The sequence below is a fragment of the Eublepharis macularius genome, chromosome 6 (genome assembly GCF_028583425.1).
Source record: "Eublepharis macularius isolate TG4126 chromosome 6, MPM_Emac_v1.0, whole genome shotgun sequence".
In the NCBI taxonomy this organism is placed as follows: domain Eukaryota; kingdom Metazoa; phylum Chordata; class Lepidosauria; order Squamata; family Eublepharidae; genus Eublepharis; species Eublepharis macularius.
In genome coordinates, this window is record NC_072795.1 from 90,278,101 (window position 1) to 90,305,496 (window position 27,396).

At 40.3% G+C, this 27,396-nt stretch overlaps 1 protein-coding gene across 2 annotated transcripts in view; it reads left to right on the plus strand.

The window, feature by feature from the left end:
• Positions 1-4,720: 4,720 nt before the first annotated feature.
• EDRF1 (erythroid differentiation regulatory factor 1) overlaps positions 4,721-27,396 on the plus strand; it is a 49,974-nt gene continuing 27,298 nt past the window's right edge. Inside the window, exons 1-15 of one of the 2 annotated variants that reach the window (XM_054984065.1) lie at positions 4,721-4,834; positions 8,054-8,262; positions 8,962-9,028; positions 12,527-12,652; positions 13,067-13,191; positions 14,828-14,987; positions 17,160-17,281; positions 19,403-19,514; positions 19,770-19,917; positions 20,463-20,571; positions 21,493-21,604; positions 22,039-22,299; positions 25,641-25,712; positions 25,826-25,973; positions 26,829-27,017. In XM_054984065.1, the coding sequence (XP_054840040.1) occupies positions 4,721-4,834; positions 8,054-8,262; positions 8,962-9,028; positions 12,527-12,652; positions 13,067-13,191; positions 14,828-14,987; positions 17,160-17,281; positions 19,403-19,514; positions 19,770-19,917; positions 20,463-20,571; positions 21,493-21,604; positions 22,039-22,299; positions 25,641-25,712; positions 25,826-25,973; positions 26,829-27,017 (2,074 nt within the window). Of the gene's footprint in view, positions 4,835-5,945; positions 6,008-8,053; positions 8,263-8,961; positions 9,029-12,526; positions 12,653-13,066; positions 13,192-14,827; positions 14,988-17,159; positions 17,282-19,402; positions 19,515-19,769; positions 19,918-20,462; positions 20,572-21,492; positions 21,605-22,038; positions 22,300-25,640; positions 25,713-25,825; positions 25,974-26,828; positions 27,018-27,396 lie in introns of those variants that run through there. The other variant, XM_054984066.1, reaches the window with a different exon arrangement.

A 27,396-nucleotide genomic window follows, 5' to 3' on the forward strand; every position in this document is an offset into this window, starting at 1 on the left:
AATAATCTTCTTACTTGATGGGAAGTCTTGTAGGGTCACAATGCTCCGTCTTCCAGGTGTCTTTATTTGTCTTATCAGGAATCTGCTTTGTTTTCGCTTCAATTCATTTTCGCTTGTCGGACTTTCGGCTTTTGCAGCTTCGTAGCCATGTTGGCTACTCCCATGGTCCTTGCTTTTTGAACCAGTGTGGGGGCTTCCCGGGGGTTGCCAGTCCCCTTGAGGCCCTCCACCTTGTTCCAGCCTGCCCCCCCTCTCCGTGGGGGGGGGACTTGGGGGCCTGAATTCTCGAGTCCCAAGGAACCAGGAAGCTCACGGCAGAGAGCTCATAACGCAGCTGCCATGCCTTCGCTACTCCATCCTGGAAGTCCCATTCCTTTCCTCAGGGCCACATAGTACCACGAAAAAGCCTGACCCTTGGGCACGTTACTAAAGGGGAAATTTAAATAAAATATCTTGGAATATAATATTCCTGGTGGCAGCAATCTACCCAGAAGGTGTAAGAGAAAAATTAAAGGCGAAAATCTACCCAAGAGAAAGAAAGGGTCATAACACAGTTTCATATATTTGCATACAGGAGAATGTGGCAGAAAGTTGAGGTGGTAGAATGTACTGTACCATCAGATTATAGATGGCGAATCATAGAGGAATGCTCATCTATGTTAAAATCTCCTCCTTGCAAATAACAAAGCTACCACAGCCAGCAAGGGGCGGTGGGTGAGAACTTCTTTTCTGTGCTAGTTTTGTACTTGCATGCAGTTTCTTAGGCACAGGAATATTCAAAGCTGGAATCTACTATCTGCTGTCTGAAGTCTATTCTACCACCTTACCACTTCATTCCTACTTCATTCTTCTGTATACATCTTACCAAGTCTGAGCCTAAAGCAACTGATCAGGTTCCTCCCAATCAAAGCATTAATAGCCATTGTATAATAATACTAGTCCCTTTGTAAAGAGATCTTGTGACTTCTTGATATTGAAAGATAGCAATTTATTTTAGTCTTAATTTTAAACACCTGTTCAAGTTAGACATTACAGATTCAGAATACTGATAACTGTTTTTGTAAAATCTTGCAAGGTCATTATATCCATAGGATACACTATCTAAGTGAATATTGGGTGTTATTTTTTTAAAAAAAGGTCAAATCACAGCCAACTAATAATCCAGAGAAAATGAAGTGTGTATGTATAGAAAAAGAGGAAGCGTGTCAGGGACCATCAGGAAGGAGAAAAAAAAATTATTAGATAAGTAAGTAATAGAATAAGATATGGGTTGGAAAGCTGTTGGAAGTCTGAGAAAAAGGGGGGAGGGAAAGGGTGGGGGAAAACTGATATTTAGGTTTTTAAATAAAAACTTTATTTGTAATTTGTACTCACCTAATATTTTTTTTTCAAAAAAAAAAAGGAAGGAGAAAAAAAATCAGAGAAACTCTGTGTATATTAACTCAGAAGTAAGATCCACTGGGTTCACTAGGGGTTATTTCTAGGTAAGTTTTATAGGATTGCAGCAACAAAGAGGCATGAGTGCACATTCACCTAAAGGAGAACTCTATGGAGTGCTGATATGTGTGCCTTTTGGAGACAGAAAGCTGACAGGATTCTGTGTCTGCCAACCTGGAGGTTTTTTTAAAAAGGAACAATGCAAGACTTCATTTGGTTAAAACTGTTTTACACTGTGTATTAATCTATATTTTCACTGATACTAGTGTTTGTTTCTGATGGCATTTGACTATGTTAATTATATATGTTTGTATATTTTTCTAGTTAAAATAAAGTTTGTAAAAAAATTTAAAAACTATTTTACAATGCAACCCAAAGTGGCTTACAACATTTCTCTCTTCTTCATGCCCTTACAATAACACTGTGATGAGCTAGGTTAGGCTGAAAGTGTGCGATTGGTCCAACATCATCCAGCAAGCAGAGGAGAGATTTTAACCTGGGTCTCTCAGATCCTACTCCAATACACTAACCATCACCCTATGCTGGCTATGTAGGATCTGAGTAGACCCACTCAGGTAATGACTCTGCATATGTGTTCACTTTTTGGAATAAGTATTAAAATCAAAGTGATGAAAATTACACGAGGAGGGTTTTTTTGTATTATACAGAAATCAGTCCAAGGTCTAAAATAAAATATTATTATTCCAATAAAGCAAATGGGGTACAACCTCAGTTCTCATAAACACAGAGTAACAACTTTTTGGAGTGAAGCACGTTTTTGTGCCATGGTGGTGCTATGAAGTGGTGGGTGCATACTTTTTTTGGATGCAGTCTGTGGCAATGGACATGATATGGGACTGTATAGTGTGTTTTGGGTGACCCCACATAAAAATCCAGTGGATCCATGCTTTTGAAGCACGTTTTTGCAGTGCCATGAAGGAATGCATGCATGATTTGGGGAAGGCAATCTGGGGCAATGGACATGGTATGGGACGGTATGGTGAGTTTAAGATGACCCCGTGTAAAAACCTGGAGGATCCATGCTTTTGAAGCATGTTTTTGTGCCATGGCGGTGCCATGGAATGGTGGGTGCATGAGTTTTTGGGTGCAGCCTTTGGCAATGGACATGATATGGAACTGTGAGTTTTGGGTGACCTGTATAAAAATTGACAGAATCCATGAGGATTCATGCTTTTGAAGCACATTTTTGCGCTTTTGGGGTGCCACAAAACGGTGTGCGCCTGATTTTTTGGTGCAATCTGTGGCAACGGACATGGTATGGGACTGTATGGTGAGTTTTGGGTGACCTCATGTAAAAATCTGGAGGATCCAACACATTTTTGTGTTGTGACAGTGCCATGAAGCAGTGGGCACATGATTTTTTTAGGTGAAATCTTCGGCAATGTACATGATATGGGATTGTATGGTGAGTTTCAGGTGACCTCATGTAAAAATATAAAGGATCCATGAGGATCTGTGGTTTTGAATCTTGTTTTTGTATCATGGCGGTGCATGATCGTTTGGGTGCAATCTATGGCAGTGGACATCATATTGGATTGTATGGTGTTTTAGGAGACCCCATGTAAAAATCCAGAGGATCCAGGAAAATCTGTGCTTTTGTACCGTGTTTTTACGCCATGGTGGTGTCATGAAGAGGCAGGTGCATGATTCTTTTGGTGGAATCTGTGGCACTCAACATGATATGGGACTGTATGGTGAGTTTTGGGTGACCTGATGGAAAAATCCAGAGAATCCATGAGATTCCATGCTTTCGAACCACATTTTTGCAGCATAGTGGCACAATGAAGTGGGGGATCCATGATTGTTTTGGTGGGCCTATAGAGTAAGACATGAGCGACAATATGACGGTATTTTAATTTTGTTTCAAAGTAAAAATCCTATGAATTTATGAGGATTCGTGTCTCAGATTTACTTTTTTACACTGTGAGGTGCCACCAAGTGGCTGGTGGTAGATTTTTGTGGTTCAGTCTGTGGCTATGGACACGGTATAGGATTGTATGGTGAGTTTTGGTGAGCCCATGTAAAAATCTAGAGGATCCATGCTTTCGAACCACATTTTTTCAGCATGGCAGCGCCACCAAGTGGCGGATGGGTGTTTTGTGGTTTATATGATATGATTTTTGCAGACATGATATGGGATTGTATGGAGTTTTGGGTGACCAATTTAAAAATCCAGAGGATCAATGAGGACCAATGCTTTCAAACCATGTGTTTGTGGTGTGGGAATGCCATGAATTGTTATGCATGATTGTTTTGGTGCTGCCTAAGATCTACAATATGACAAGTGTTTTTGGTTCAAAGTAAAAATCATATGAATTCATGAGGATCTGTGCCTCGGATTTACTTTTGCTGTAACAGTGGCACATATTTTTGGATCCGTATTTTTTTTATGTTCAGTCTGTGGACCAGGCTGAAATATGTGATTTGATGTTACATTTTGTGGGTGTCCGATTTAAAAAACTGCAGGATCCGTGAAGATCCTGGTATTACTTTCTTCCAATAACTGTATGGGGTAGTTTCCCCCCCTACATTACAGCAAAAAGCAAGTTCTACGCTATGAAAATTTATGCTAGAATATAAGCACGTCAGTATTTAAAGCATCACAAGACTGCTATTTGCATTTCTGATTAGTTACTCTGGAGACTCCAGATGAGCATCTCCGCCACCGCCATACAAATTCTTAACTCTGGTCACTTTACAATGCCACAAACCTGTTCACGCAAACAAGGGAATGAGGCAACAGACAGGATTACACTACATCAGAATGCAGAGAGGGATCATTCGTGGAAGAGTACATGGTTTGGAATGCTATGTTAAAAACTCCCTGCAAATGCAAAGGGTGGAACTTCTCGCCTCGCTGCGTTTCCATCTGCGCTTAAAACAAAAAAATACGGGGACAAAGTAGACTCTACCACCACCAGGATGAAATGATGGCGCAATCGATTCGACCACCTCTTCATTCACCAGGCCGTGAGGACAGCCGAGTTTTGACTCCCCCGCCAGCCTTGGCTCCGCCCGCCCTCGTTTGAGGGAGAAGGTTCCCGACTGATCTCGCGAGCTCAGCATTCGCGCGAGCTCGCCGGCCAGTTGTTCCATGAGGAACGTGAGGCGGAGGTAAATTGAGTCGGTGACGACACTCAGGGGGCGGAGCCTACACGTGCGCGTTTGTTTCGAGCTCCTTCCGGTTATTTCTAGACTGCCGGAACCTGCTCAGCGCGGGGCGGGCAGCGCTCTCCGCTTCTGGCTGAGTGGAGGGAGGCCAATGGGGGACTTTGGGGGAGCCGGGGCGGAATGGAACAGCCCTGGGCCAAAGGACCCGGGGACATCGGAGCCTGGCCCGGCATCGCTGAAGGGGGAACGAGAGGAGCCAAAGCAGGTACTTCAGCCGGCGCGGCGAAGTTTCACACCCACTTTCCGGACCCCTTTCGGGTCTCTCGGTGAAGGGCCAGCTCGTACTCCGCCCCTGGCGGAGCTGCATGCTGCTCGCATGGCACAGTCTGTACGGGAGGGACTCTGGTTGTGTGTGAACGCGGCGCACCCGGAGGCGTTGGGTTGCAGCCTGTCTTCGTACGCCCGTTTCTGCCAGCAGCCGGCGGGGAAGTGGCCGATGGCTCCGCCACGAGGGTGAACTGTGGCCTTGATGTTGTCGAATCCCCCCCCCCCTCTTTCCCAGCCTTGTTTTCTCTCTGCTCTCCCTTCTTGCAGAAGAGAGAAAAGGAGGGGGCATCTTGCAATAACTGCCATCAAGCGGTCACAGCAGTGTTCGTAGGGATGCATATATATACTATATTAAGGTGTCTGCCTTCCTGTAGCACTAGTGGTACCCGAGGAACTTACCTAAAACATATTTTTGTATGCATTGTGACTGTTCTTTAGCCCTTGTTCCATGATGTTAAGATGTGTTTGAATTCTACAAAATAATATTGAGGACACATCTGCCTTCTGTACTGAAATAACCATAAAAGGGCATCAGGAATCCCACCCCAAAGACCACATACGGTTTTCCTCCTTCCTATGATCAAATAAGTATATTGTTATGAGATGAGTGACACAGTAGCCACAGAGATACTAGGGAAAATTTCATGATAGAGAAGACTTGATATCCTTGAGATGCTTCATTTGCTTATGTAAGTTCTGGGTGAACTGGCCTGTAGCAGACAGAGAGCCTAGAAAAGAGAGGAGTGTAACAGTCTTGCCAGGGATATGGTTTTGGTTTGCCTATTATAGTCCACTTCAGATTAAGCTGAGTAATAGGATAAGGATTTAACAGCAAACATCTGACATGTCTATCTTGAGCTCTGTGCAGTGGACTTCGGCAGGTCATGTTTTGTGGGGAATGTTCTTACAATGCAGGAAATTGTAGAATGAAACACCGTTTTAGGAAGAACTGTACTCTACAGTGTCTTGTATCATTGCTCATCAGGTCCAAAAGATCAAGGAATTTCTCTGGAGGATGCATCTTCTCTGAGAGGAATCCACCAAGGGAGGAGACACATTCAACATGATTTTTGGTGCTCTAGGGAGTCCTCTTGACATAAACAAAGGAGAAGTTCAGTAGTTCTTGTCTCCCAGAGTAGCTTGCTGCCTGCTTATTCAGACAGGGCATGAGATAGACATTGTAGGAATATATCTAGTTAATGGTTTCACCAGTGGTGCTACAGAGACACTGGACATGTGAGACACTGTGGCCACTAAGCCTATTACATGGAAGTACCTGTTGTCACAGTGGATGGGAATGATTATGCGTGTGTTGGGGGGGGTCACCTCATTCCCCCCTTCCCACTGGCTATTCTGGGAATGCTACCCCCCCAATTGGACTCTTCCATTTCCTCGTCCACCAGAGGCTTGGGGCACTGGTTGGGCTCCATTTCCATGAGTGAAGTTTGGATGCTCCTAGCCCAATGTGTCCTGTTTGTGGTCTAACCCAACCTAGCTAGGAGATTATAGTTTTTGAGTGGAAGAAATGGTCAGCTGTGCAGATGAAGCCCTTTGAACACAGTCTGATTCTTATAATGAATAACACAGCTGTACATCTAACACAGTTGTACATTCTGGCTACCAGTCCTAAGGGGGAAAATATATCACAGCACTAAAAGGCTATTGCAGAACTAAGAAAGAAAAGACTTATGAGGCTAGCTAAACTTTAGAGACATACATGTTACTTTGACATCCCTACCTTGGTATGGACATAAGCCAGCTGGAGTTTATGAAATAGAGGCTAGTCTGGGCATATATCAATCTATTCCCTTTCTGGTTTGGCCTGAGCACTGATAATAGAGTGTCCAAATATTTTAACCCTTCCTACCCTAGCTGGATGGGTTTTCCTTCACTCAGTCCTGAATTTGGAGAGTGACGCCTCTCATGGGTCACACGGTACTCTTTTTTCTCAATCAACTTGGAGCACGTCACCTTCCTTTATTGCCCCTCTGATGTCATCCAAATAGCCATCTGTCTTGCCCCTTCCTGGCAGTGGGGCAAATGATTATCTCCTTGCAGGAAACTCATCTGTGCTTAGCTAGCGATTTAAGCAATTTATTACTCCCTTCCCTGGGAAAGCGTGTTCTTTCCTGAGATTTGGGTCCCCTGATGTAATTTAAGGCATTTTAAACCCCTGTCGCAACACTTGTAACCATAGCTACAGATAAAATTGGGAAGCACTAGTCTAGGGCATTGTTGTAGAGAACATCTGATGCATTGTGTCTTTCTTTCATTTGGTAATTTGATTGAATTCCCCAGAAAATTCTTAATAAAGACTGTGTCTATACGGCTGCAGCGTGTGTGTGCTCTTCTAAATGTTTTTTAGAAAAGTCTCACACAGCTTGTGAACAACAGGCTCAGAGGGTACTTTCAGAGCATCTTTCAGAAGATTATTACACAGGGTGTATGCTACAATTGAAAATCATTGGGTTGGATCCTACCAGCTTCTTGAGAAAGGTGAACTATAAATAAATAATGTCGGTTCCATGATTCCAAGCATGGCCTGGGGGGGGGCGGGGTGGTCAAAAGGGGCTCCCCTTCCACTTACTACAGTGGAAAAGCTAGTAGTGGGCTCCAACCCAGGGGTTCTAGATGTAGTGGAATGGACCTGCTGGGTTTAAGGACTCACCAAAAGAGGCTGTTAGGCTTATCTAAGTTGATGCATAGAGTGATATGTAGGTCCTTGTTCCTCAGTTCTGCTCTCTTGGATTATCAAGTGAAGGTGTTGATTTTATGAAATGTCAGTTGATATCAGTGGACTTGCGGTCTACTAAGCAACCATGCACAACAGACCTCAGCATCCAAGTAGCAGCCCACTGATGAAGGGGTTTTTTTTACCTTTATCAGTGGGCTTCTGCTGGGATGCTGAGGTCTGTTGTGCATGGTTGCCTAGTATAGTGTACTATGTCTTGGTGTGTGTGTTGTACTCTGCTGGGAAGAAACTGATACTTGGTTCTGAGTTGTCAATGTTACATTGCTACGTTTACTGAATACTGTATTATTCGCTTATTTCTTGAATGGAAATTACTAATTCAAGCAGTGTGTAGTGATATCTGTAGTAAGGAGTAAAGGACTTAGAACTATTTTACTAATTAAATCTCTATTTTATGCGATCTAGGGATCTATTTTATTTCTTGGAGGCAATGAAATAAAGAGCAGTGCTGTGGTAAAATATTCATCTGCTCCGCCACAAGCAGCATTTGCCCGTCTACAAGAGAAGACTGACCTAAAACTGCCCCCTGCAAACTGGTTGCGTGAAAGTGCTAAATTGGGACCGGCAGGGGCAACTATTCTTGGTAACAGCAAGAAAAGCAAACCATTTTCCAGGTATATACTTTGAATCTTGTTTATTCCCACTACTGTTGTTTATGTAGTGTCATCAGTATGCATTGTTCTTTAGGGAACAGAAGTCCTTGTCTGAGGAGCATACAATCTAAAATTTGACATGAAGGATGGGAGAAAAGTAGATGGGGGAAATGGGGAAGTGGAAGAACATGCTTTCATTCCACTTACAGTTGCTTTGTTTCAGTAGGAGAGGTTAGAAAACCCATAGAAAAGAGATTTAATGTAAGGCAGGCAATGAAATAATTGATTTTATAGAAACATGGCAGGATTGTCAGACAGCTTACATATTTCATAATTTTTGTAATGATTTTCCATTTTGAAAGCATCTGATATTTGTGTAAGTTTTAAAAATTTATCATTAAAATTTATTAGTTAATTTGTAGGCTCATTCATGAAGATTTTGAATTTTACAAAGATAACGTCCTGAGAAAATTCATGCGAAAAATATGGTATGGGTAGTAATATAGCCGGGGCATAATTGGAGAATGGTAAAACAAAGCATTTTGAAAGGTCCTGCTTACTAATATTATTTCCTGGCATGTAATTGGAGAGTAGTTTAGGTGATTTGATTAGTTAGTGTAGCTGAATGATAGTATTTTATTGTATGCTTAAAATATATTTTATCAATAGTAAGTTGTTGCTTTGAATGTTGTACTTTAAATTATTTGTTTTTTTTAATAGCTTTGGTATGGCATATGATTTTATTGACTCAGTTGGAAATGATGTGGATGTTGTATCTGATTCTGAGGTATGTATATTTTTCACTGAAATAATGCAAGGTAACTGATAGTAATTAGGTTTAAAATTTTTATTTTGTTGATCTTATTCTTTTAATAATGCTTCTTGCTGAACAGCCATGATGAAATGATTTTGAGAACTTTCATTTTTATTAATCAATTTTACTTGTGAGAGCAGCCATGCACAATAAATGTGATTCTCATGTATTTCTGTGCTATATTATTAATGTATTATTTTGTATTTCAAAAGAACAGTGAGTGGAATAGTTTCTATCTAATTATGAGCAGATAAAGAAAATCTAAAAAATGCACAATGTATGATATAGTAAATTATATACCTAGTGGAAGTTTTTACAGACTGCTTGAGGATATGAATGTGCATCATACTATAAGAATAATTTTAACCTCTTTGTATAGTTCTGAAATTGGAACTGTTGCACCATTTGTTTCATTGCTGTGTTGGAACTGTTGCACTATTTGACTTTTTTACATTGACTCTGCAATTGGTTTAATGGTGCAGCTAGTAGCAAAAAATTATAATCAAATCTTATAATTATCTGGTTGCTAATATTTATCTTTCTTAAGGATTCCTCTGAGAGAACATATATCAGTTAAGAGCACTCTACCAGTCCTGGTTCTAAGATGCTTTGTTAAATTGACAAATACAATAAGATGAAACACTGCCTTGGATTAATATCCTTGATTGCTTATTCAAATAAGAAATTTTTCATCATTAGAGAAAAACCAGAACCCAATTTTTTCAGCAGTAGTTCAACTATCTATGTGTAAAGAACTTTCACACAACTTAGGTAGTGGCATAAACAAGGTAGTTCAATATGATATATTTTGCATCATAGGCTAGTCATCTAATAGCCAGAGAAGAAAAATTGGGAAAGTAAAGTAGAAAATAGAAAACAAGACTATTAAGAGAAAACTTAAGTAGAACCCTACTCTAGTCTATTCAAGGGTCTTACTCCCAGGAAAGTTTTGCTATTAATTAACAAAACACATTCCATGCCTTTCCTCTTTTCTCTAAGTGGCTTAGAATTAGTGAAATGGTTAGAGAATGTTGGACCAGGACTATTGAGATACTAGAGTCTCAACCAGGGGTGTCAAACTCATTTGTTACAAAGGCCAGATCTGACATAAATTTCACTTTGTTGGGCCACGTATACCATAAAATGTAATGCTGGGTACTGGAAATATAAACTTTATAAAGGACACAGGCAAACTCAATTAATTATATTATTTTTACTCAAAATATAAATATGCTTAAAACATTAACACTCTTACAACATTTCCTTTATTTAACCCGTTGATAATACCTCTTGCTCTGCTATTACATATCTCCATGCCATGCAATTTTCAGTTTCACCAAAAAAAACCACCCTTCCTTCAACATTTAAAAATATGCCAATTCATTTAAATGCTCATACATACATTAATGAAGAGTTGTGCACCAGTCACCTCTAGGTTGGAAATCCCTATGGTCACCTACGGCCCCCATTGCTTCAGCAGCCTTTTGAAACCCAGATCAGAGAAAACTAGCAGCAGTTGTCACCTTAAGCAACTTTCATCTTGCCCCACAAGATTCCGGAACAGTGAAAATTTACAGTCTTAAACTTATTTCCTACTAAACGTGTACAGGACTGGGTTATCATTTCCACTTCACCCAAGAAGCCTTACTCCTCAGTGAGCTCACTTCAAAGGTACTGGCTGGATATTAGGAAAAACTTTTTCACGGACAGAGTAGTTCAAAAGTGGAATCAGCTGCCTAGGGAGGTGGTGAGCTCCCCCTCACTGGCAGTTTTCAAGAAGAGGCTGGATGAATATTTGTCAGAGATGCTTTAGGCTGATCCTGCACTGGGCAGGGGGTTGGACAAGATGATCTGTATGGCCCCTTCCAACTCTATGATTCTATGAAATCGGGGTAGATAAAAATCAATGATTTAATTTAAAAAAAATTAAAAACCAGATTTTTAAAATTTAAATCGGATTTTTTAAAATAAAATTTTTTTGAATAAAAAATCTATCTAAAGATAATTTTCTATTTAAGATACATTATAGTCCAAAGGTTAGCATCATGAAATAAGGATTATTTTTTAATTATGTAGCATGAGGCTGTATTTGCATGCAGTGTTTAAATTTTTTGGTAAATGAATTCTATTAATCCATTCACAGTGTCATGCTCTTACAGAGGTTTCTGTAAGATAGGGCATTTTTTTCTGTCTATAAGATATTATTACAGATGCTTAGTTTTACAGTACTCAAAACTGAATTTGTGTCTGCAAAGATCATGTCTCTTCTTCACAGCAAAAAGGTTATAAAATAAACGTACACAGTTGAGAAAAAGACCTTAATCCCATTATTTCTTTGCAAATCTTTGTACACAGAACCAACCCCTTACCTCTTAAGTGCTAAGTTTTAAAAAATTCAATGAATAGAAGATTGTTGGGAGTAGAATAGGTCTGCACAAGAAACTAAGTGTGAGGAGTCTTTATGTAGAAAAGAATGAGTCTTTTTGTAGAAAACCATGATTTAAATCTAAGTCTTACTGATTTCTTGGGAACGAAGTCCTGTTTACTAGTACCTTAGTCCTGAGTAATGATGGTTATTGTAGGAGTACAAAGAACAGTCCTAAACAGATTCTATTCAGAATCCTTCTCAGGTCAGTTCAGTTGATGGAAAGTGCTCTCAGAATTGCACAGAGTCACACATGCTTTAGGCAAGAATGCCATTTGCAGTACCGGGAGTGGAAGAGAAAACATGCAAATGCAAAATTATTAATAATAAGATTCTTAAAGCACCGGTTTAAAAAGGTTCCAACATCAGGCTTTACCCCCCAACACAGTTTTCCTACTCCTAATTGTATTGCAATCACCCCCTCAAACACCAACCGCATTGACATCCATGTGCTCTTGACATCTGATTACCCCAGCAATTCATCAGAGCTACACTAGGTTCACACAAACACACTTTTTTTCAGTGATCCCACTCCAACTTGCCCCTTAACATCCCTTGCAGCTGAATTATGCATCGCCGCCGCCAGCTCCAACTGTCTGACACCTAGCCAGCTCCCTACCCACTCCACTGCTATGGCAATTTGAACTAGCCGTCCTGCCCCTGAGAGCAAGTGGCTTTACTGCTGTCAGGACCCCTGATGCACAGCATCTTGTGAGTCACATTTTGCAGCCTGGGTTGGGAGCCAGAAGTCTCAGCTGGTGAGTTCTGAGCTGGTGCACCCTCACTTCACACGCCCTGTTCACACCCTGGAGCAGCCTCTAGCCTCCTGCCTTTTCTCCCAGTTGCTCGCGGGCTGGATACAAACCCTGGAAGGGCTGGATCTGGCCCACGAGCTGTATGTTTGACACCCCTGGTCTAAACCTTAAATTGAGTCCTGCTTAGAAGAATTACAGTTTGATTTGTTTTGAACATTTGAACATTTGTTTTGAAATCATCTTAAGCTTTTAGAACAAACTGAAAGATCTTTTCTCTCTTTCATTCTGCAGAACATTAAAAAACTTCTTAAGATTCCTTATAGCAAATCACATGTCAGTATGGCTGTACATCGGATTGGGAGAACTCTTTTATTGGATGACCTAGATATTCAAGAACTCTTTATGAGATCATCACAGGTGAGAAATATTGTTGAAATATTTTGGTATTTTTGGTCATGTGGTATTTTTGTTCCCAAGGACATTGGTTTTAAGAAGCATTACATGTTCCGTTATGGAGATTGCTACAATAACTGTACTAGATAGCAGGTTACATCTTGGCTAATGATACTGTTAAATAGCATTTGTTGTTTTGGTACTACTGGAATGTTTTATGAATTATTTTTCTAAGATGGAATGTAAACTGTCATTCTTGCCAGGAATAGGTTTAATTGATATGTTAAAACAGCTGATTTTACAAGACGTACCAGTTGTAAAAGTGTAACTGTTGAAACAGGTATAAAATTATTAAGTTCATGTGCAATCCAGGTAATTGAATATCATACACTAAGGTGCTTTATTCATATAATAATTGTATGCTTATTTATATCACAGACTGGAGATTGGACATGGTTAAAAGAATTCTATCAGAGATTAATAGATCAGAAGTGGCAAAGGAAGAAGAAGAGCAAAGAACACTGGTACCAGAAAGCTATACTTTCCAAATTTCTGTATTACAGGTATCGTTTTACATAAATTCTAGTCTATTACATTGAATTAAAATTACTTGATTGCTGATAAATACACAGATCAGCACCCTAAGGGAAAAACATGCTTTCCAGAGTTTTAAAGTGCCTCAGCCCTCCCTTGCCCCCAGTAAGGAAGCGGTGACTGACTGACTGTGGCTATCATTTGGAAATTTGATACCCTACAGATTTTTCTTGAATATGGCGCTAATGCAGAGAAATCCCATGTGCCTGTGTTGTTTACTCCTTTTAATGGCAATCCCCTTGTACTTCATGAACTGCTGCTCCAGAGCGGGAACCCTCCCCCTAATCTTCAGTGGCTGTATGTTTTTTGGGGGGGGGGCGTTAGTGCTGGAAAGCAGGTTATGAAAGTTTTCAAAATAAAGTGAATATGTCAGAAGGGCAATGTGTTAATAGAAATCAGTTCCTGCCCATGGATCAGGTCAGTTTTGACATCCAGTGGTATGGACAGGAGCTGATTTCTGTGAACACGTTACCCTTCTGACTCATTTATTTAGAAAATTTTCATAACCTGCTTTCTAGCACTAATGCGCTCAAAGTGAGGTACACAGTAAAAATACAATAAAAATAGAATACATGTGTAACTGAAACTGGCTCAAACACTACTGGACGCATTAGCTACCAAAGGCCTGACTAAAAAGATGAATCTTTAAGGAAGGCCTTTTTAAAAAAATCATGGTTCTAGATCTGGCAGACCCCACAGGCTACATGGTTTAGGGGCAGCTTTTCAAAATGTATGTTTAGCTGTGACCACCTCCCTAGCCTAAAGTATTATAATAAAAATAGTTTTAACTGCTGGATCTTAATGAGCACAAAGGCAAGTATGGGAGAAATCACTTGTTCAAATATGGAGCAGGTTTGGATCCTGTGTAAGCAGAAAGGTGCCATGCAGGGAAAACGTTGCTTCAGCATCTGTTCAGGGACAACATACATTCATTGTTCATAAAATCATAGAACTGTTGGCATTAGAAAGCAAGGATTCAGCTTTCTGTTCTGGATACTACTTGCATGATCTTGAATGGAAGAGAAAGCAATCACAGATAAACATAGTGACTGCTTGCAGACATTGTACGTAACTGCAGTCAAGGAAAGATGTGTACAAACCTGGTTTGTTGCTGATCTTGTGCTCACTTACTTCAGTCTTCTCACACCAAGAATTGTGGTTAAATGTTATTTCCAGTTACCTGTGACATATTTGTAGCTGGTGGGTAGCTGTGATTCTTGATGTATGGTGCTTGGTGCAAAAAAAGGATGAGGAAGGAGGCCTGGTCACACAAGCCCATTAACAAACTAGGTTCTTTTCTTAATGATGGTAACATGTAATGTCTGGATCCAACTGGAAGTTTAACTGTGGAGAACTTTGTTGTATAATAATCCTACTTTATAGGTATATTGTAAGAATCTTGGTGACAAGGAACTGGATGATTAAAAACTCTGCTATTGAGTATACCTATCAAGAGTTTGCTTCTGGGAGTTATAATGTGTGTTGGAAAATAAGTTCTGAAGAGTTGCAGCTGTTAACCAACTTAGAAGTCGACAGAACTAATATCCAGAACATTAAATTGTAGGGAAAGGATTTAAACTAAAATTTCAGTGTCTGTCTTGTCAGTATCAATGGTGATGGAGCTGCTCAGCCCATTCCTAACCCTGACGAACAGCATCAAGAAGAGACAGCTGACGATGAAGCTTGTGAAGCTGGAAGAGTTTCTTGGCCAGCCCCTTTTGAAATGCCTTCCTCGCTATCTGAAGATGCAAGTTCTTCTAACCAGGTTAATATGGTTGAAGTTTTATTTAACGTTTACTTGTAGACATACTTACAAATGGGGTGATGTGCTAGAAACAAAAAAGTGCTGAATCGCTCAATATACTATAGCAAAGTGACTAAGATAATGAACTGAACTGTGAGGTTCTTGATTTGAAATCCATCTTGGCTACAAACAAAGTGACCTTAGATATGGCATGATTTTTCACTACTCCCTCCATTTGCAATGTGGCGGTAATAATACTTGCCCCACTGTTACAAGGATTACTTTTCCTAGTGGCAGGCATTTTCTACACATAAAACAAGGGGAAGACAATTTTGCAGATTCCCTCTGTTCATTGCAGCCCGCCATCCCTCTCATGTTCTTAGGGGTCTGCTGATCTACAGGGGAACAACTTTGGGGTCATGGATGGCTGCAGTGGAAAATTACCATTGCAACTCATCTCGTGCTGCGTGGGATCCAAGCCTAAGTATTATTAACATATGTTCTATATTTTTGGTGAAATATACTTAGGTTTTGTTTGATGGAAACATGATAGTTGGTTTAGTTAGCTTTTCATTAGTAGCTGATGTTTTGACAGGGATTTGTTGATATAATTTCCAGTACTGATATTTGATTTGTGATTTGGGTTTAAAGTATTTCAAAAAGTTGTGAACCTGTATAACTCTTGAATGATGAATGTTTGTTTCAGATAGAAAACAAAATTATTAGAGAAGACTTGCAAAACGTGGACTCTTAATAGGTTGAGGAAGTTCTTTGAATTATTCAGGAGCAGACATCTTGATACCTTGTTCTAAATAGTACAGGCTATATAAAACCATTGTTCTCACAATATTTCTGTTTCATCACTGATCTACATAATCTTTTTTCTTAAGTCTCTTAAGTGATTCCCTCCTCTCTTTTTTAAATCTTTGGACTTAAAGCTCTGCACATCAGTATCTTTTTGCTTTTTGTTGTGGTTCTCTTTTACAGGCTAATGGATGTCTCCCCCCCCCCCCTTTAAATGCCTTGCGAAATCCCTATTCAACAAAGCTGTTGCACTTCCATTGCCTTCTGGCTCTTTCCTGGTTTATCCAAACCATTAACTTGTCACTTCTTATTCTTTCCCTTTCCATGTTTTCAGTAGATTAAGGATCTCTGAATAGACATTGCATACCACGTGTATTGCATATATCACCTAAACCATTGGTGATATATACTAAGAGAGTTTTGTGCCCCTGGTAATCTGTCTACTACTCAGTCTAAGACATTTTTAAATGTCTTTTTAACTGTGAATCTAGATAAAAAATTGTGTTCACTAGTTTTAGGCAATTTGCAGGTAGCATATAGAAATCCCAAGGATGAATTAATGTATTCCATAGTGTTTCATGTCACAGATAATGGTATTGCCTGGCTGAGGTTCTGACACTGGTAAAGGGATGAGTGTGCTGCCACTGCAATGTGGTATCCATTCTTTTTAGGATAACAGGGCAAAATAAAATCTCCTGAATTATCAAATCACTATCCTTGCAGAATTTTACAGGAAATTATTTTATGAATTAGAATGCTTCTGGATTCTGTAGTTGACGTTGTAGAAGACTTGCAAGACTTTCTTTTGCAAATGTAAAGTACTTTATTTTGCAAATGTAAAGTACTGATGAATTATGGAAAAATTTAATACACATGTTGATAAAGAGTGCAGAGGTGTTAAGTGTTCACTTCACAAATGACTACTGTTGAGATTTGCAGGATGCATACTTGATTTAAAGAGACATTTAATATCTTCAGTAGAATCACTTCTTCATATCCTTGTGCTTTTCACAGGGAAGTGTGCCTCTTGAACCCTCATATGTAGTGGGGCATGTGGCCTCAGCCCCCAAAGAACAAAACCTAGCTACTTTGTTCAATGACGGGGAAAACAGTCAGGTATGGTTTTATGTGGTATCCAAACTAAGAAGTCTAATCCCCTTACTCAATTTAATCTATAGTGCATCTGAGAGAGAGAGAAAAGATGTCTATTCTATCAATTGCTTTGTGGCCTCTGTGAATATGTAGCATAGTCTTCATGTGTCAAACTTTATTTGCTTTTCTTGCCTTTTGCTTTCTCGTAGTATATTTGCAAACTGTGTTGTGTGTTCTCCCTTTTAAAGAGACACATGATTTACAAACAATTTTCAAAACTCTGTTTCAAATATAAAGGGCCTTAAAAATGACTTTGTTCGGAACATCTTGTGGACATTTGAAGATATTCACATGTTGGTTGGATCAAATATGCCTATATTTGGAGGAGGAAGATACCCTGCTGTGAGCTTGCGTCTCAGGTGAATTTCTAGCTATTTAAAACAGGTGCTGTGAAAGAGAAGAGTGGCAGATAAAGCAATATGTATGCGCACTATTCAATTTTGATTACTTCATTGAGACTAATTTGTCACCCTCTGGAGTTAAATTGGTGTTCATCCATTAGAGATGCAACATATTTTCAAAAGACTGATTAATTTGTGTCTTTCAGTCAGTATCTAACATGATGATTAATCATGGTTTGTGCCTTAGGAATACTGGTAAAGAGATTAAGAACAGTAGCATTTATTTTTATACATTAATTTGTGTGATCTAAGAAAACTACTGAATTCCATTCAACAAGCTTAAACACCTCCCTCTGACTTGTGACTTGTGAGGGCCAAATATTTTCATAAAGATAAGGCCCTTAATCTGTACTTGAATAGCTTACTTGCTGAAAGGAAATAACAGCAGATTTTCTGCCTTCATTATGAAAATGAAGGGGTTAAATTAGGCAGTGTTATCATATGGAAGTAATTTAGGTTATTCATAAATAACAAGCCATCTTCTATATTGGTAATGGAATTTAAGATGCAGTTCTGTTCTTGATGTTGTATGGCCTCATCTGCTACCTTTATTTGAGACATGGTGAGTAGTTTGGATAAGAGTCATAGATCTGGAAGTCAGCATAATAACTGGCTGTGTTTTAAAAGGCATAAGATTCCAGTAGCTAGAATGCTAGCTGTACATGCTAGAGGTCACTTGTATAGGCTTGGTCCCTGCTGTAGCCATTCAAGCATTCAGAAAAATATAGGCAAGTTCAAGTGCCAGAGCTGTCAGTAATCTTTCAAAAAGCGTTGTAAAGACTCTGATTTTTTTATTTGTGATTTCACTGTATTGAACTAGATCAGTGGGTGGGATTTTTTTCTTTATGATGTTTTTATTATTAATCTTGCTATCTGACTTTAAAAAAAAATAATTCTTGGATAGGTTAACAACAACAGTCTGATAGTCACCCATCTCATTTCTGTTGTCGTGCACACACGGAGAAAAGGGTTTTGGTGCATGACCTAAATTGCCGAATCTTATGGGAATAGGTAGCCCTTTAAGTACTCTGTTCTCAAACCACTTGGGACTAAGAGACTTTGAATTGTGACTTGAAGCAAATAGGTAACCAGTGGTAAAGATAAGGGATTTAATCTGTGCTTAGATGGCCTACTTGCTGAAAGGAAATAACATCAGCCTTCTAATACTAGTGAGATATCTTCCTGATACTAAATACTGGTCAGAAGTGTAGCTGCTGCATTCTTCATCAGCTAAAACTGCCAAATCACCTTCAAGTCTAATGTAGATGTTATCAAAGAATAGGTAGGTACCTGTGGTTGAATTCTGTTGATCAAGGAACAGCCACACCTGGTACACTGCCAAAGCTGAATACAAGCACTGCGCAACACAGAGGTTAATTCAGCATCCATCTGTGAACGTGGATCTGATGGTACCCCCAACTTGCGAACTTTTCCCCCCCAGAACTGAACAAGTTGACTCCTTAATAATAGATAATATATATTGCCTTCATCTATGTTTAAAAGAGCCTTGTAAATATTTTTTTCTTTTGGGGGTGGGTGAGCATTCTCTTTTGTTTCTCTTGTGGGAGTTTTTCCTCCGTGCTTTCAGTGGCTTTAACAGTATTTTCTCTTCCCAAGCTGGGAAAACCAGCATCATACAGTATGTCCCTTTCTCTTTTGGACCGTCACACACCTCACCTGCAGACAGGTTTTTCTCCTAATATGCTAGTTGTTGAAATGGTGCCTTAGATTTTCTTCCCATATTAAATTATTTTTGTTCGTACTTCTAAGTCCTTTCTATAATTCCTTGAAAGGTAGTTGTGTTGGTCTGCAGTAGAACATCAGAATTTAAGTCCAGTGGCACCTCAGAGACCAATATGATTTTCAGGGTATAAGCTTTCAAGAGTCAAAGGTCCTTTCTACTTGTTGTGGTTCACCTTCTTAGCCTCCATCTCTCTAGCCTACTTTCTAGCTTTCAGCCAACAACCTAATATAAATTGTCTGTTCTGTGAACTTGAGGCTTAATAGAGGGAATGAGGGGGTCCTTATGGTTTAGCAAGTCCCATAACTGAAATAATACTCAAAATATTTTCATTGTAGGGATAACAATAAGCCCATTAATGTGCTGACAGGCATTGACTATTGGCTGGACAACTTGATCTGCAATGTGCCAGAACTTGTAATGTGTTTCCATGTCAATGGAATTGTCCAGGTAAGCTTCTGACTCATATAATTCTGCTCACTTTCTTTGTCCTTGATTAATGAAATGCAGTGATTTTTAGGATGGTTAAGTCAAAACATTCTTTAGCATCCAAATGTTATGTGTTCAGTCTCTGTAATGCTACAAATACTCTTAGTAATGAAAATCTTAAGTGCAGCAGGTTGCAGAATACTTCAATATGAGAAAACCATTGTGGTGCTGCTCACTTTTTCAGTTTAACAAAGCTGGACTTTTTTATTGTTGCAGAAGTATGAAATGATTAAGACGGAAGATATACCCAATCTGGAGAACTCTAATTTCTCTACGAAAGTAATAAAAGATATTGCTCAAAATATTTTATCTTTTTTGAAGTCTAACTGCACCAAAGAAGGACATACATATTGGCTATTTAAGGGTAAGTGTTTCCATGCCAAGCATTACCATGTGATGTGTTGGCTGGTCCTGTGGGTTGTAGACAGTGCACAGGGCAGGAGAATGCTGCTGTCTCCCCTCCTCCAGTGGCTTGTGTTGGGGCACCTGGCAGTGCATGGGCAGTCCTCCCTTGCTTGCTCGGCATGTAGTGGCAGCCTACTTTACTCAAACAGTGCTTTTCTGCTGCCTTGGACCTATGCTCCACTAGTCTAAGGGAAACAAATTGGGTGGCCCAGTGTGTGCAGAAGGAGCATGAATGGAACGACCAGACTGGGAAGAAGGCAGTGATTTCTTTCTGTTCCTTGCTACTTCACATCTCCTTCAGCTTTTTTTTCAGGGTAAGAATGTCATAGTGAGAGGAGGGACTTGGAAAGTCTCAAGAGTACCCGTGACCCTCTGCTTTCCTTCTGTTTTGTCATGCTGATGTAACCAAAAATGTTGTGTGTGAGAGAGAGAGTGTGAGGGAGGGGTCTTACATAGGATATTTAGACTGTTAGACTGATAGAATAACTACTTCTTTCTTTTCAGCAAGTGGAAGCGATATAGTAAAGCTATATGACCTCACAACTCTCTGCGAAGAAACTGAAGATAAATACCAGAACCCTTTTACAATGCCTGTAGCAATTCTTCTATACAAGTAAGTCTGCCCTACTGATTTCAGTATATAGGAGCAGGAGATCATCCAGCAATAGTTAACAGTTCAAGCCTGTGCCCTGCACTTAAGAAACAGTGGGACATGGACTGGGGTGCAGCGCTTACATCTTGTGCAAGGATACTTCCATGTGTTGGGATGGTAATAGCAGCAGCTGCCCACACTATTGTTATGCTGAAGTGAAGCCTAATAGCTGCCAAGTACCCTTTCCCCAGTCAAATGACACTCAATATTGGCTTCAAAGGTTTTGAGGTAGGAGGCTGGGAAATGCCAAAATAAGACATTGGAGCTGAGCAAACCTCAGTGGGGTCGTTCTGGACCTTAGTAGTATCATCTTCTGTGTAGTTGTACCTCAAAACTATGAATAACAATTCTTGGTAAAATTTTGATCTATGAACGAGTATCGTTGTCAGATACAGTCAATTAAATTGTGACTTTAATTAGCAGACATCCCAGCAACAAATAAGAAAAAGAGCCTCTTCATAATGAATTCAGAATGTCCTTGGCATTAATACTTACCTTTTTAAATGTTACTTAGACATGAATGCATTTGAAAGAAAAATTACCTATTAAATGTTGTCTAGAAAGAATACAACATGAAGGGGGAAAGCCTTTAAAGGGGAGTATTGCTAGGAGCATATTGCGTCCATTGACTTCTCTTCTTTTTTTTTAAATGCAATGCACAGTGATATTGGTCAGTTCCAGTGACACCTTTCAGCTAAGCTGTCCTTTGACTGAGAAGGTCTTAGCAGATTGATCTTTTTGCCTTTTTCATAAGAATTAGTCATATTCCAGTAATCAATACAAGAACATCAGCTTTATGTTTATGAAAAGAATGCTGTTTCAATCAGTGTTGTATGGATTGTATAAAAGATTCTTCTGTTTACCTGATTTTTCCCCCTTAAGAGTTGCTTGCAATATGATGCTGAAGAAAAACCAAAACAGGAAACATTATGGTACTATCAGAACATTACTCCTTAATTGTGTGAAGTTATTGGACAAGGGTAGACATCCTCAGGTAAGAATTCTGTCCTAACACAGTTATTACAGAACCACAATGACTATCAGATAATATAGGAATAATAGAGATCAAGCTCGTTACAACTTTAAAAGCTGGGTTTTCAGCTTTGTTCAAAAGTGGTCTCCTTTGGCTGTTGTGGGTTTTCCGGGCTGTATTGCCGTGGTCTTGGCATTGTAGTTCCTGACGTTTCGCCAGCAGCTGTGGCTGGCATCTTCAGAGGTGTAGCACCAAAAGACTTTTGGTGCTACACCTCTGAAGATGCCAGCCACAGCTGCTGGCGAAACGTCAGGAACTACAATGCCAAGACCACGGCAGTACAGCCCGGAAAACCCACAACAGCCATCGTTCTCCGGCCGTGAAAGCCTTCGACAATACGTGGTCTCCTTTGTCAGGAAATCTTTTGAATTTACGGTTTTCTTCTTTCTGTTAAGATTATTGCTTCAGCAAACTACATGCTCTCAGAACTGTTCCAGCTTGATGAGCCTAAAAAAGAAGAGGCTGGCGAGTTTCCCTTAAATGGGAATTCTGATGAAAGCTACAGTGAAGAAGAAGAAGAAATGCCTGATAGTGATGAAAACGGATCGTATAGCACCAGCTCAGATCCTCCTGATGACAACAAGGCAGTTGCTGTAATCAAATCTGTCGGAGAATTGTCTGTTCCTGAAAAATATAAATCTACACATCAGATACGTGTAAGATAACCCAGTATGCAGTGTTGAATCAGCAGAGTGGAATTAACCTTTTTTTATAGAAACATGATAGCCTGTCTAAATGATGACAGCCTCAAGCAACAAATTCCCTAACAAAATGAAATATAATATGAAAGAAAATGTCTTCCTCTTTTCTTTTTTTGGAACAAAATAAGAGTTTGGACTTAACATTATACAGTTACAAGCATTCCCTCTCAGCGAAAACTACTTCACAAGGCTCTTGTGAGGATAAAATAGAGGAGAGAATACCTTATATTAAGAGCAAAAAAACAATGTATCTTAAAATATGGGGAGATAGAGAATAGTACTTGAGGCCTTTTGTCTGTTCCAAACAGGCTTCAGTGTTGTGGTCTGAAACACCCCCCCCCCCCATTCCCCAGCATGTGAAGAATAGCCTGAGGAAGAGTTCTGGGGAACTTGAATGGTCTTGCAATGATTTGTGTTGTTTTAGTTGATCTTAATAAAACTTATTCTTGGATATTGTGTTCAGATTTTTCCTGAACCATCACAGCTCCTGGGAACAGGTGGTAACTTGAGAAGGGCCTTCTTGATTGTGGCATCAAAACTTTGGAACTCCTTTACAAGAGAAGAGAGGAGATAGGCTGGAAACATAATGTAACTGATAGTTTGATGTTAGGTTTTGTTTAATATATATTATCTATTTTACTAGTGTGTTAAGATAGTTAAGAATAGAAAAGGGGATATAAGTAGTAGATTCAGACAGCGGGTTGGAAAACTGTTGGGAGTCTTAGATTAAAGGGGCCCTAGACCCCTTCCAGCCCAGGACATGGGGTCGAGACATTGCTGGTCGCCCTCACAGACGATCTCCACAGACATCTGGATCAGGGCGGATCAGCACTGCTGATTTTGCTGGATCTGTCAGCAGCGTTTGATACGGTCGATCATGAGCTTTTGACCCACCGCCTTGCCGATGTGGGGATTCAGGGGACAGCACTGCAGTGGCTGGTCTCCTTTCTCCGTGATCGGGGACAGAGGGTGGCGCTTGGGGAGAGAGTGTCATCTCGTAGGCCACTGGTATGTGGTGTGCCACAGGGAGCGATACTCTCTCCATTATTATTTAATATCTATATGCGCCCCCTCGCCCGGCTGGTGCGGAGTTTCGGGCTTGGGTGTCACCAATATACGGATGACACCCAGCTTTATCTGTTGTTGGACGGGTGGCCTGGATCGGCCCCTGATGCCCTGGAGCGTGCTTTTGAGGCTGTGGCTGGTTGGTTGAGACAAAGTCGGCTGAAATTGAATCCCACGAAGACGGAGGTCCTGTATGTGGGTCGTGGGGAGATGGCTTTGGGACCCCGGCTTCCTACACTTGATGAGGCAGCACTTACACTGGCCCTGAGAGTTAGGAGCCTGGGGGTGATTCTGGATTCCTCCCTGAAGATGGACCAGATCACTGCAGTTGCCAGGTCTTCCTTTTATTATCTTCAGCAGGCCAGGCAGCTTGCCCCTTGTTTGTCTCCCCGTGACTTGACTACAGTGGTCCAAGCAATGGTCACCTCTAGGTTGGATTACTGTAACGCGCTCTACGCTGGGCTTCCCATGGGCCTGATCCGGCGGTTACAGCTGGTACAGAATGCAGCAGCGCGGGTCATTGCTGGAGCACCGGTGTGGGAGCATATTACACCGGTGCTACGCCAGCTGCATTGGCTGCCAGTGGAGTACCGAATCAGGTTCAAGGTTTTGGTGTTAACCTACAAAGCCCTACGCGGACTGAGACCGACGTATCTGAGGGACCGTCTCTCACCATATGAGCCCCGGAGGACTCTCCGCTCTGGTGGAAAACATCTTTTAAGTGTTCCTGGCCCTAGGGAGACCCGCCTGGCGTCGACCAGGGCCAGGGCCTTTTCGGTCCTAGCCCCGACCTGGTGGAATGCTCTGTCTTGCGAGACAAGGGCCCGGCAAGATTTGCTTGCATTTCGCCGGGCCTGTAAGACAGAGCTATTCCGCCAGGCATATGGCTGACGCCGGGCAGTGCCCGCCCCCCCGTGAAGGGGGGGTTAAACCATCGCCCCATGCGAGCACAGAGGCATGTATGAACCACTATGCAGCATGAATTGTAATGTTTAATGTTTTTAAATGTTTTTAAATGTATTATTTAATGTTTTTAAATGTTTTTAATGATGTTTGTATTTGTTATCCGCCCTGAGCCTGCGAAAGCGGGGAGGGCGGAATATAAATATAATACATTAAATTAAATTAAAGGGGGGAGGGAAAAGGGTGGGAGAACATGGAAGTGAGGGTTTTAATTGAAAATCTGTAATATTAATTTTTACTCACCCAATAAAATTAAAAAAAAAAAAACTTTGGAATTCCTTCTCCTGGGAGATCCATCTGTCTCTATTGTTGTCTTCTGCCATTGTGTGAAGGGAGGGTTTTTTTGGTTTGGCATTCTCTCACTAACTCTTATTAGCCCTCCTCCCTGTTAGTGTGTGTTTATATTTTTTGTTTATATATGGTTTTATTTAATTGTGTTAAAATACAAATATATACAAATTATTTTAATGCTTTTTAATGTTTGAAATGTTAGGGACTCTGAGTTGGCTGGAAAGACTACAGAGTTTTGTGGAAGGCTCTTCTTAAGTTGTTGTTGTTGTTGTTATTTAATTCATAGCCCACCCTCCCCACAAGCGGGCTCGTGCGGGTTACAACGAAAATAAAAACACAGGCATATAAAATCACAAATCTTACAATACAACATTTCAACAATTCGCCCCTGCTCAAAGGGTGAAGGTGTGGGTTAATATCCTGCAGCTGCTCATAAGTGGGGAGCAGATGACCATATAGCCCTCCCCCCAGGTGGGAGGCAGGCATTTAATGGATTTAATGTTGGCCTCAACCAAATATCTGGTGGAACATCTCTGTCTTGCAGGCTCGCCGAAAGGATGGAAGATCTTGGCGGGCCCAAGTGTCTTCTGACAGAGAGTTCCACCAGGTCGGGGCCAGGACCGAAAATGCCCTGGCCCTGGTCAAGGCCAATCGAGCCTCCCTGGGGCCAGTGTTTACCTGAAGATCTCAGCACCTTCTGGGGTATATATGGGGAGAGATGGTCCCTTAAGGCTTGGGATTCTGGAAGATGCCAGGTTTCAAACAGTATGAAATGCAGCAAGTTGCATAAAAGTATTTGTGGCTGAAGAATTGCACATTTTAAAAACTTTTGCTTCTGTCAGTATTAAAAGTGTAAGCCTTTATCACTCTTTGACATATTTTATTGAGTAGTTTATTTTCATTGAAAGCCATTAAAAGGAGTTTCTGTTGTATGCCACTGATTCAGTGTGAGTGCTGATTTTATCTTTTCTCTTAAGCCTAGCTGTGCATTTCCTGTTTGCCATGACACTGAAGAACGATGCAGACTGGTACTCATCTATGTTCTTGAGGTATGTTTATTAAATGAGTCATTTTGTAAACTGCTATAGCCTTGCAACAAATCAGTGTGTTTTATTTATATCCACCTCAGAGTGTAAATAATGACTGAAAGACTTTTCTACAGGGCTTAAAATCAGTTGACAGTAGCATCAAGAAGGAAAGCGATCTTCCTGCAGCTGATCCTCATACCCCTATTCCATTAAAGTATGAGGATGAATCAAGTGCTGGTCATGAATGCCTTGAGAAACAGATGGCCTTGTTTTTAGACAAGAGTAAGTTAAATTCTTGTGCGAACGAACCATTCAATTAAGGATATTGATACATTGTTTTGATCCTCTAAACAGTTTATTGGCAAATCCTTTCTTCACTTGTAAGCAATATTTTAAAATCTTTCACTAGTTAAAAGTTCAAACATCCCAGTTAGACTGATAATTAGCATAATTTGGTATATTATAATATATTTAGTATTAAAAGTGGTTAGATTAGAATATGTCTTATATAATTAATTTGTAGGTGAGAAAAGTGTAAGTTCAAACATCTTCAGACACAAAACCAATCTTAGACATCTAGGCTGGGATCCATAGGTTCTTCCATGGGTGTAAGGATTTCTTTGTATGTGGTATAGTTTTCTCAGCCCCCCCCCCCCCCGCCAAAGCAGCTTAGAATGCCTAGGAAATCCTGTTTCCAGGGGTCCCCTCTCCCTCAGAAGAAAGATCTCAGTAGGCTTCCTGGTCTGCTGTGGGTGGGAAGGAGGAGCCAAGAAAGCTGTATTTCGCGAGAGGAAATCCTTGCTCCCATGGAAAGCCTCTGGTGAATACAAGCCCTTAGTAGTCTTTCAATATATCATTTTGCAAAACTGGCATGTTCCTTCATAAGTGCAACTCTCAAAACTTGTCGTAGAATCTCTCATGTTGGGCTCTTTGGCTGGCTTTGTATGTGAAGGTATACTAAAGTATTATATGAACTTCGTTGGAACTTCTTAATGCAATGGTGAGATATGTACACTTGCATGCCAGCCTTTATGTAAAAGTGTGTCACAAATTCACATCGGGATAGAAAAACAGAAATAATGAGAGTTAAATTTAACTACAAAGTTAATAAGAATGGTTTTTATGTTTTAATTATAGTGGGGTTGTTTCAAGAAGTTAAACATTCTAGTCAGTCAGGAATGATTCCGGGATCATGGCAGTACAAAATGAAACTTCAGCTGATTTTGAAATCATCAAAAGCTTACTATGTCCTCTCTGATGCTGCTGTGAGTCTACAAAAATATGGGAGAGCATTACGATACATAAAATTAGCCCTGCAGTGTCATGGTAAGTTGCTGAATATTTTTTGTTTAGTTCTTGACATACAGGTTTGAATGTGTTATCTTCACTCACTGTGGTGATATTTTGTGGGGGGTTAAGTGTTGTTTTGTCCGGGGTCTGTTTTCTTCCCTTGAGCAGAGTTCTGGATTAGATTACATCTTTTCTGTTTTGTGCAACCAAGTTCCTTTTATAGTATAGTCTTAAACAATGGACTTAAATTAACGAGTACGGAGAAGGCCTTTGAGGGTTGGCTCATTAATGACTAGACAAGTGAACTATGTTTCCCATTTTAAAAGCCAACCAGTTTAATGGGCACAGGTAGAATATAAAAAAGTCATGCTGAAGAATGCGGAGAAACTAACCATCTTTTTTTAAACTCAGTGTT